The sequence below is a fragment of the Fringilla coelebs genome (genome assembly GCF_963513975.1).
Source record: "Fringilla coelebs genome assembly, chromosome: 26".
NCBI lineage: Eukaryota > Metazoa > Chordata > Aves > Passeriformes > Fringillidae > Fringilla > Fringilla coelebs.
In genome coordinates this window covers 1,681,030-1,691,970 of record NC_140052.1, presented here as the reverse complement: position 1 = coordinate 1,691,970, position 10,941 = coordinate 1,681,030, and the positions used below count along the sequence as shown (strand labels likewise).

General features: G+C 47.0%; 1 protein-coding gene across 1 annotated transcript; it reads left to right on the top strand.

Annotated features, from left to right (window-relative positions):
• Positions 1-51: 51 nt before the first annotated feature.
• IKBKB (inhibitor of nuclear factor kappa B kinase subunit beta) lies at positions 52-10,734 on the top strand. Its single transcript, XM_084221839.1, has 21 exons — positions 52-586; positions 659-753; positions 1,477-1,594; positions 2,320-2,389; positions 2,794-2,882; positions 3,344-3,433; positions 3,794-3,918; positions 4,207-4,314; positions 4,568-4,697; positions 5,135-5,329; positions 5,563-5,677; positions 6,004-6,127; positions 6,392-6,543; positions 6,657-6,718; positions 7,164-7,273; positions 7,529-7,578; positions 8,092-8,191; positions 8,353-8,500; positions 8,699-8,826; positions 9,530-9,620; positions 10,148-10,734. Exons 1-21 carry the CDS (start codon positions 482-484, stop codon positions 10,214-10,216), a joined length of 2,274 nt encoding a protein of 757 aa, XP_084077965.1. The 5' UTR covers positions 52-481; the 3' UTR covers positions 10,217-10,734.
• The last annotated feature ends 207 nt before the right edge of the window (positions 10,735-10,941 follow it).

Sequence of the window (10,941 nt, the reverse complement as noted above, 5' to 3'; positions counted from 1 at the left end):
GGGAAAAGCAAACGCTGCGTTCCGGATTGGCGAATTTTAGAGATGCTGTGGGAAGAAGACGGCAACTCCTCAATTCTACTTACACAGCCCACGAGCTGTCCTCTCCTCTCATCCCGAGCCCCTGGCTCCCCGCGGTACCGCGGTGATCGCGACTCCCCCGCTCCTCAGCGGGGCGGCCCGAGACGGGCCCCGCGGCCCCTCTAAGGGCGGCGATCGCGACTCCCCCGCTCCTCACCGGGGCGGCCCGAGCCCGGCCCCGCGGTCCCTCGGAGGGCGGCGATCGCGGCTCCCCCGCTCCTCAGCGGGACGGCCCGAGCCCGGCCCCGCGGTCCCTCTGAGGGCGGCGATCGCGACTCCCCCGCTCCTCAGCGGGGCGGCCCCGGGCGGGCCGAGCCCGGCCCCGCGCGGCCCCTCTGAGGGCGGCGCTCGCTCCGGAGCCGGAAGCGCCGGGCCCGCGGAGCGCAGCGGAGCCGGGCCCGCCATGAGCCGCCCGCCCGCGCTGCAGGCGCTGACCTGCGGGCCCTGGGAGATGCGGGAGCGCCTCGGCACCGGCGGCTTCGGCAACGTCATCCGCTGGCACAACAAGGTAGGCGGCGGCCGGGCCCGCGGCGCCCCGGCTCGGGAGCCGGGCTCAGCCCAACTCTTGCTGTGTCCGCAGGAAACCGGCGAGCAGGTGGCCATCAAGCAGTGCCGGCAGGAGCTGAGCCCGCGCAACCGCGACCGCTGGGCGCTGGAAATACAGATCATGAAGAGGTGAGGCGGGGCGGCGGAGCTCCGGGGCCGGGCCCGGTGCCCGCTCGGGCCGGGCCGGGCCGGGCCGGGCGGGGGGGTCGCCGGCGGTGTGGCGGCCGTGGCGCGGCGGGGGCGGCCCCGGAGCGCGGAGCTGAGGGTGCGCTGAGGGAAGGGCCGGGAGAGGCTTCGGGCCGCCCGGGGATTCCCTTCCGGGAGCTGCCCGGTCCGCTGCGGCGGCCGGTGCGTGGAAGTTGACGCGTAAGGAAACCTCACGTTGTGCTGCGAGAGAGTCCTGAGTCTCGCACTGCTGTCTGCTGCTCGTCTGCCCTGCCCTCAGCGCAACAACAACGCTGCTACCTAGCCTGAATTAACGCCTGTGCTGGGGCAGTCCCTTGGGATGGTTTTTCGTTTCATTTCATTTTCGGGTGCGGTGCTCTGATTGCAGTTTGGGTCTTTTCTGGACGGTGGCAACAGACTGCCTGGCATTCCTTTGCAAGGCTTCTAGCTGTGCCTTCTAGGCAGATCTGTAACGCGTGTGTGTTGAAGAAACACGCTGGCTTGCAGGTGAAATGCCGGGAGTTGGAATGAGTCTAGATCCGTGAAAGATGCAAACCTTTAGAATTCACTAATTACTTTCTAAAAGGATTTGTGACCATGTAGAACTTTAGGTGATGACCAGGAGCGTGTGAACCTGTATAGCACTTGCAGAAAATCACGTGTACTTGCCTGATTTTTGTTCCGCAGACTGAACCATCCTAATGTGGTGGCTGCCCGCGATGTCCCTGAGGGGATGCAGAAGCTGGCACCAAATGACTTGCCACTGTTGGCCATGGAGTACTGCCAAGGTGGAGACCTCCGCAAGGTGAGGTCCCTGGAGAGGTAACCAAGGACTGAATCAGCTAGGTTTTCTACTGAAGTTTTCCCTTAAAACCTTTGCTTTCACATCCTGATGCTTCCTAATTTTAGTCATGGCATCAACAGGTGTTGGTGGCTTGGTCCTTGATATTATGTTCAGCTTTTGAAGACTTAAGTGCTTTGTGAAACTCTTTTAATTTTTTTTTTTGGATGCAAGTGGCACTGTGAGGAGTTGCACATAAAGAATGAGGGCTAAGGGATGTGCAACAGTATGTGAGTATGGCCAAGACCATTGTAGGGTAGGTACATCTGTAGGCTGTGTCCTTCCTGAAAGTGATTAACTCCTGTCTGTCATAGGAAGAAATAACACATGATAGTTCTAATCCTGAGGCTTTTCTGACCTTTGCTATAATCTGCCCATAGCTAAAACACAGACCTTAGAGATTGGAGCTGGTACTGGCAGGCATGGGGAAGTGGCAAAGAGGGATGGAACAGACAGAAGGATGAGAATGGGATGACAGTGACTTCTTTCACCTGCTCCTTTATGGTCCCATGCAATTAAACCAAGGCTGGTTTAATTACGAAGCTGTAATTGCTGCTACCAGAGCTCACAGTCCATAGCAATTTAATTGCTATTGCTGAAATTTCTTGCATCCCTGAGAATTTGTGGGACTGTGGGCCTCACTCAGGATAGAGGAGGGAAAGACTGCATTCTGTGTTGCTTGCTTGCAGTACCTGAACCAGCTGGAGAATTGCTGTGGCTTGCGGGAAGAAGCTATTCTTATCTTGTTATCTGACATTGGTAAGTGGTGGCAGTACCTTCAGCTGTCTGAGCTATGGAAACCCTTTCAGTCCTGAATCCACTCTCCAAATATACAGCAGTGACCTTAGTGACTCCACTTTAGACTGACCTTTTATGATCCTTATTATCCACCAAAAGTATTGGGAGTCTGGGGAGGTCCTTGCTTACTGGAAACTAGCCAGCATTACTACAGTTTAAAGGAAGGATGTGAGGGAACACCCAGAGAGAGAACTCAGTTGTGTCCAGAGTTCTGTGATGCTAACTTTACACCTTACCCTTAGTGTTTGATTGTTCAAGGTTTGATGTGAAAGCCATGCTTATTACTAGATAGAACTGAATCCTTACTGAGCTCGTGCTAGGTGCTGTTACTTATGCTCTCACAATTGGCTTTTTCTGTGTCTCAGCTTCTGCTCTCAGATACCTTCATGAGAACAGGATCATCCACAGAGACTTGAAACCAGAGAACATTGTGCTGCAGCAAGGAGAACAAAGGGTAAGCAGGAAGCAGTTGTCTCTGCCTGCACAGACAAATAAGCTTACAAGGAACATCCATGTGCTTCATGCAGTGTCCCTCTGCAAGAGCACTCAGCCCAGGATATCACCTGTCTCAGGTCACTGTGTCAGAGGAATAGTATTCTGTGTGCAGCTGAGATGAGACATTGTATTAGACATCTGTTAACACCTGAAATTTTGACTTTCAGCTATTAAGGAAAGAGCCAGACTGTACTGATCAAAGGTTGGAAGGAGCTAGACACATAACTGCTAAGTGTGCTACAACACCTTCCAATTCATTGTGGTTTTAGGAATCTACAGTAGCCTCCTGTTTCTACTTCTGTCTCTTCACTGGCACCTTTCTGGTGTAGCTTTGGAGAGCTGAACCTTTTCTTTCTGCTGTATGATGTGCTTTTAACAGGACTTTGGTCTAACATTCTTATTCTCTGTTGTGTGTTTCAGTTAATACACAAAATCATTGACCTTGGTTATGCTAAGGAGTTGGATCAGGGCAGCCTATGCACATCCTTTGTTGGGACTCTGCAGTACCTGGTAAGAAAGAATTCACCTAGAAGAGCAGCTCCTGCTTTCTAGTGGGGTAGAATTAACTGTTATCAAGCTTTGGGCTGGGATTAAGTACTTGTGTGGTATGGGGTGTGTTTGTGGTGCTGAAGCTAGCAAAGGTGACTGCTTTTTTGCTGACACTGGATTTTCTGCTAGTTGCTTCTGTTATAAATAAGCAGGAGTTCCAGTAACCAGGAATGCTGCTCACTCCAAGAGGGTCTTAAAGCGTGTGAGAGGCAGTGTTCAGTAATGTCTTTAATAATTTGTACAAATGTTAATGAGATGTTTAGGGATAGAGAAAGCTCAGAGCTGGGTGGCTTTGTCTCACGTGTGTATAACCTGTATCAGGCTCCAGAGCTGCTGGAACAGCAGAAGTACACAGTGACAGTGGATTACTGGAGCTTTGGCACCCTTGCCTTTGAGTGCATCACAGGCTTCCGACCATTCCTCCCCAACTGGCAGCCAGTGCAATGGTGAGTGAGAAGTGGGCATGATGTGACTTTCATGTTTACAGAAAGCAGAAGTGTGCCCCCTTGATAATATCCCTGTGTTCCTTGCCCTTATGGAAACTGCCCCCCTTCACAGGAGTTTGACCCACCTGAGCAAGTTCAGAATGGGATAAGGGCTGACTCCTGCAGGGCAGATAACAGAAACCAAAGTGGCATCTGTATTATGTCTGTCAAGAGTAGCTTTAAGAGCCTACTAACTTGCAGGATGGGAAAGGCAGGCAATTATTTCACCGTTGTGCTTGCTTACATTAGGCATACAAAAGTGCGTCAGAAGAGTGAGCTGGATATTGTTGTTTCAGAGGACTTATCTGGAGAAGTCAAGTTTTCTAGCAGTCTGCCCTGCCCAAACAATCTGAACAGGTGAGTACTAGAAATTCCTGTGCTTCTGCAAAAGGACCAAGATTATAACTGTTAAACTGGGAATAAATTGAGTGCATGACACAGGCAGTGCTATTGTCGCTTGTCAGGCTTGGTTTCTGCCCTCTAAACACTGCATTTGTGATAGGGAGAAGTGAGGGGGGAGTTTTGTTAGTCCTCCCACTGAGAACAGGCCATATGGTTACTGCAAGTGCACTTTTACCTCTTCTGATCTCCTCTGGTTTTTATTGCTCAGTGTTTTGGCTGAGAGGCTGGAGAAGTGGCTGCAGCTCATGTTAATGTGGCACCCACGTCAGAGAGGTACAGATCCTACCTACGGTCCCAATGGGTGTTTCAAAGCTTTGGATGACATTTTGAACTTGAAGGTAAGCAGGAGGTCCCTATTACCCTGAAAAGTTTTTCAGAGAGTAGTTGCCTGTAGTCTGTGAGAGGAGAGGCTTGAATCATAGAATGAGGAGGAAGAGTGGGGCAGAAACTTGTAGAACTGTCTCTTTCCTCTTGCTTCTTTGAGGACAAATACTCCCTGGGTTTGTTAGGAGTAGTGAATAGCTTTTGTGCATGCTCAGTTCCATATTCTGATAGAGGATTTACAGCTGAGGGTATTTAGTTGCCATATGGTCTCACACTTGATGGAGGACAAGAACTTTGCCATAATGTCAGGAATTAACTGCAGAGTGACTTCCTGAGTCTGCCAAGTGCTTTGAAGAGTTTTTTGGTGACCACTGTCTCAGTCCCTTGATCTCTGCTCTAACATGAGCAATGCATCTTCAGCCTTTCTCATGCCATGCTACTCTTCTTGTAGTTGCTTCATGTTTTGAACATGGTTACGGGAACTGTGCACACCTACCCTGTGACAGAGGAAGAGACTCTGCAGAGTGTGAAGGCCAGGATTCAGTCAGATACAGGAATTCCAGAACAAGACCAGGAACTACTACAGGAAGCAGGACTCGCATTGTTTTCTCAGAAGTTGGTCACTAAACATACAGCTGATAGCAAGGTGGGTCTGGATACTCCCTTTCTTGCTTTTGAGTGAATCAGAAGACACTGCTCTCACTTTGGGATCACAGGACTTGGCATGCTTTTGCCATGGGAACCTCACAGACCTAACAGCCATCGTAGCACAGGCACCCTGTTGCCTTTGGTGTTCTGTGTTTAGCTGAGGAGGGCTCTTCTGTTTACCAAGGCTTGCTTTTCCTGAGAAAACCTAGTTGGGTCTTTTGTCTTCTGCAGGTGAATGATACTGCAGCTGCAGACACAGACCTTCTCTTCCTCTTTGATACCAAGAAAGTTTCCTATGAGGCTCAGGTGGCCTTGCGTCCTCATCCAGAGAGTGTTGACTGCATCCGTAAGGACTTTCTCTGGCACGAATGTGAAGGGGGGGCCTGTGTTGAGAGTGGTGTCTGTGTCATGTACAAAGAGTAGAGGGAGCTTTTGCATCAAGAAGCAGTAAAATGGACCATCATTCATTCCATTTATCAGAATGACTGAAAAAAGGGAGTGTTTGATTTTGATATACTGGGAGAACTGCACAGGGGTTATCCATCTCAAGGCTTTGCAGGCAGTAACACGCCCCTCAAAGGAGCAATATTTTGGTCTGTTTTGTGGTAACACAACTTTCCAACTTCATGTTGATATGTACATTTCCCTTTTCCCCACCTCCTCTGTTTTCAGTTCAGGACCCAAAGAAGAATCTCCACTTTTTCCAGCTGCGGAAGGTGTGGGGTCAGATCTGGCACACGATCCGGATGCTGAAAGAGGACTGCAACCGCCTTCAGCAGGGGCAGCGAGCAGCCATGTACGCTGGAGTGTCTCTAAAACACTTCTCTCTGTCTTTGCTTTACTTATCTCTGTGCTCTGGTGGAAGGGAAGACAGAAATGGGGCCCTGTTGGAATGGGGAAACCCATGATTGGAGCTGTAAGCAATTAATGAAAAGCTGAGAGATACCTTGGCACAACTGCATTTGTCCTCACTTCTATCTCAAGTGTCTACTTTGGATGTAAGTGGAAGCCTGGTGGATTTTTATTTTTGGAGGCTAATAGGACCTTCTTGTCCATGCAGGATGAATCTGTTGCGTTACAATAGTACCCTCTCCAAGATGAAGAATTCAATGGCATCCCTTTCTCAGCAGCTGAAAGCAAAGCTGGACTTCTTTAAAACAAGCATCCAAATCGATCTGGAAAAGTATAAAGAGCAGATTGAATTTGGAATTAGTGAGTATAGCATCTGGCAAACAGGTCTTTTCATGCCTCTTATCCTCACAAAAACACCTACCCCTTTCTCTGTGAACCTGAGAAAGCCAGTCACTCTTCTTTGATTCCTGTAGCTTCTGAGAAGCTGCTGTTTGCCTGGAAAGAGATGGAGCAAGCTGTGGAACTTTGTGGGCGGGTATGTTTCTAAATCTAACTGCTTATCATAAAGAAAAAGAGGCTTGTTTTTATTATCTCTCCTCTCCTCCCCTCTTTTCTTCATTGTCCCTGCCTTCAATAGAAACTCCTTGTGTTTGGACTGACTCCAGATTTCATATTGCTTTAGTTTGGGTGACACCATTTTTGTCCATTACTAGTACCACATGAAACTTATTCTGTTTTAAGGCTTAGGGGAAAAAGGGAGATCTTGGGGAAACCCCAAAAATGTCTTGGAAGTTGTTTTATCCAGGAGCACCAACCTAATTTCCTTGAATTGAAGTGACTCATATTCTCATTTGTCTTTGGCCAAGACTGCTGTTTATGTCTTGCAAACAGCAAGAAATATGTGTTTAGAAATATGAATGAGAAAGAAAAAATGGGATTGGGAGTGTCTCTGAGACTGTGCTGTTCTACCCTGCTTTCAGGAGGATGATGTGGACCAGTTGGTGAAGAGGATGATGGCCCTGCAGACAGACATTGTGGACCTGCAGAGAAGCCCCCTAGGTCGTAAACAAGGAGGAACACTGGAGGATTTGTGAGTTGAACTGCCTTGAGCTTCAGGTGCAGGAGTGTTTCTAGCTGAGCTTACTGACTGCAGGACAATGAAGGGCTGTTATTTCCACCCAAATTATGGGGGACTGGGAGGACTTTACACTAAGATGGCTTTTGACTCATCTGTTATTGGTCTGAAGTGGCAGACAGGTATAGAAAAAGTTTGAGTTCTCAAACTATTTGTTCTTAATTTGGGTTCTTTGTAAATTCTTTGTTTTTTCCTGCTTTTTTCTTCTAGAGAAGAACAAGCCAGAGAGCTGTACCGAAGACTGAGAGAGAAGCCAAGAGGTAAAAGACACTTTAGCTCAAGGTCAGCTTGCTTTGTGTGGGTAGTAACTTTGAAGATAGAGTAATGATCATTGAGAAAACGATCTGCCTTCCAGCCTGCCCAGACACTCACAGCACGTGGGCTCTCCTGGACTTGCCATTTTTTCAAGAGGGCAGTCAGGGAGTCAGCCTCACACGAGGCCAGCCTTTCTTTCTTGGTGCTGTAAGCTGCTCTCAGAACTCCTCTGGAGCTCTTCTCAGAGCAGGCTGTTGCCACAAGCATCTGCTGCTGCTTCTGTGTAGGAAGGATATAAAACATGGCTGTTCCTTTGATACAGTCCCAACTCTCCTTTTCAAGTCTTTTAAATTCCGAAGAAGGTGGCCAAAATTCAGTGTAATTCATCCCACTCCAACTTGCATATCCTGAACTTTGGATGCTTCAGGATTGAAGCAGTAGTGGAAACAAGCCATTAAGAATCTTGTCACTCTGTCCTATAAACCAACCTTTCTGTGTGATACTGACTCTCATTCCAGATCAGAGGACAAGTGGTGACAGCCAGGAAATAGTTCGACTGCTCCTGCAGGCAATCCAGACCTTTGAAAAAAAAGTTCGAGTCATTTATGCTCAGCTCAGGTGAGCTTTGTAGATTTTATTCAGAGCTGAGAGGAGGCATTTTCTCTTCCAGCAAGAGAAGGTTTAAAATTCAATGCATCCAGCTAATGAGATCTTGCAGGAAATAAACAACTTCAGCTGTGGCCCACGTGTGATCTGATTAATTTTTACTTTTTTAACAGTAAAACTGTAGTTTGCAAACAGAAGGCATTGGAATTGTTCCCCAGAGTGGAGAAAGTGATGGCTCTGATGAGTGAAGATGAGGAAACAGTTGTTAGGCTTCAGGAGAAACGACAGAAAGAACTGTGGAACTTGCTGAAAATTGCTTGTGTAAGTAAAAGAAAAACTCCACTTTAACCCAAGAATGGGGTTTGTAGCATAGGTTACTGAAATAACAGTAAATTGACTATGTCCTATGATTCTTTATTTTGAATTTGTATTAAAGCCAAGTTCCAGGTTGTCTCACATTCCTGGCTGCTGAAAACTAGTGGAAATAATTGCACTGTGAATATTCTGTGTTTTCTTCAGAGTAAAGTACGTGGTCCTGTTACTGGCAGTCCAGAGAGCATGAACACATCACGTCTTGGTAGCTCAGGCCAGCTGCTGCTGCAGGTCCCTTCTGGAACATACAATTTATCAGACTCTGTAAGAAAAAGGTGAGGCAAAGCCTGGAGTTCTTCAGCTGCTAATGCCAGCACTACAAAGCTTTATGCAATAATGGCACACAGGGTTCCTCATATTTTACTCTTGATGTTCAGCTTGTGTTGTCAGCAGTCTTGGTTTACTTACTAGTTAGACTTCCTGGGGCTTGCAGATCTTCCTTACCAAAAATGGGGAATCATGGATAGCTTCACTTCCCCCTGCTTCAGTAATAATGGTGGCTTTTTGGTTTTCTTCCTTTAACCTGAGATGGTTGGGCTCACTTGGAAGTGCAGTGCCAGCAAGAAGTGTTGAAGCATTGTCATGTAAGGTCACAGCAGCTGAGCTGTGTCATTGAGGAGACTGCTGTGTAGTTCTGGCTTCCTTAAATGAACTGGGTCACCACTTGGAATGAGAGACCTTGGTTTGTTTATTTGCATGTTTCTCCATCCTTAACTTTACAGGCTTCTCAGCTTTTATTCTAGCAACAGTGGTTCCTCATAGTCAGAACCCCATCCATCCTGGAATACATTTCCTTTCCCATGTGTAGTGACTCAGGGGCTGCCACCAACTTTTTAAGTTGCAGTATGAATTACAGACCTAGGAGCTGACTGACTGCAGTGTTCTGCAGTGCATCTGCCAGAAATATTTCTTGATGATTGAGGCAGCATCTCTTTAAACTGTCACAGAAATTAATAGTGTAATAATTGCCCCTTTCAGTGAGGAGCTGCTGCTGGAATCTCGGAAACTTTGTAGCCAACTAGAAAATGTGATGCATGACACAATGAAGGATCAAGAGCAGAGTTTCTTGGTAATGTATAAATTCTTCTATAAATGGACTGGGGATGTGCATGGCTTCCAAGTTCTGCTTCTGCAGCTTTGCCACCACTAATACAGCGAATTGAAATCTGCAATTTACTCCTAGAACAGGGGGAGAGTAGGAGCTGCAGAGATTGGAAGCACCTGTTCCCTCATAATCTGTGGACTGGCATATTCTGTTTGCCAGGACTGGGAGCCATGTGCTGGGAATGTGCTGAACAGTAAAGGATGGGGCTGTTGTATGAAAATAATGCAAAACTGCACACAAATTTAAGATCAGTGGGTGGCAGTACAGTGCTGGGCAGGATGCTTAATTTAATGATGCAGAATATTAAAAAGATTGTAAAATACTAAAGTGCAAGTAGGTTAAGTTTCCTTGATAGCAATCACGTGGCTCATCATGAAATTATATTGACCAACTTGTTCACAGTAAATTCTTTTCAAGTCTTTCACATGCTTCACCTTTATTCTAGAGAAAGCTCAACTGTAAGCTAGCACTGAACTTCATTTATTCCTTAGGCTCTAGACTGGAGCTGGCTGCAGCTTCAGGTGGAAGAAACAAACAGCCCAGGACAAACAGAGATGTAAAATCACTTTGGTTGCCTCTGAAGCCATGCTACTTTGGGAAGCCAACTGTGAAAAGCTGCTGCCTCTGAGAAGGGAACATCAACTGCCTTCTTCTACTGTCACCAACTGCTTCTGTGAGACATGGCCTAGCTTTTAGTATCCACTTCTCAGACACTTTTTCACAAAGATACAGTAGGGAATGCCTGTTCTTAACTGCTTGGAAAATGTTCTTAATTGTGCCTTAAGACAGCAGATACTCTGTCCTGACAAATCTTCCCTTAGGCATCACCTGTGGCTGTTTTGCTGCATTTTAGGCTTTCTAATGAACAATGGACTATACCCAGTCACTGGTAGATGTCACCTTCCTAATGAACTGTGAACTTAATTTCTTAACTTTGCTGATTTTGCACTTTTTTTCTTTAAGTGTAATGGTTGTACTTACCTAATACTTGTTTCCTGTATGGGAACGAAATTATCTAAAACATGTAAACTTTTGGTTTGCTCTTTTTGATGCGCTCAATAACACTGGAATGGAAAAAGCTGCTTGCACTGTGCGGGTCTCTAAAACATGAGAGGGGTAAGAATGTTATCCTAGAAACCACAGGAGAAGGAAATCTTCAGTGTACAGGTATCCTGTAACAAAGCATTTGCAGATTATCTATTATAAAGTTGCATGAAAAGAAAAAAAAAAAAAGACCAAAAACCCAGCTGGATGGAAACTTGGTGAGAGTCAACACACACCAACC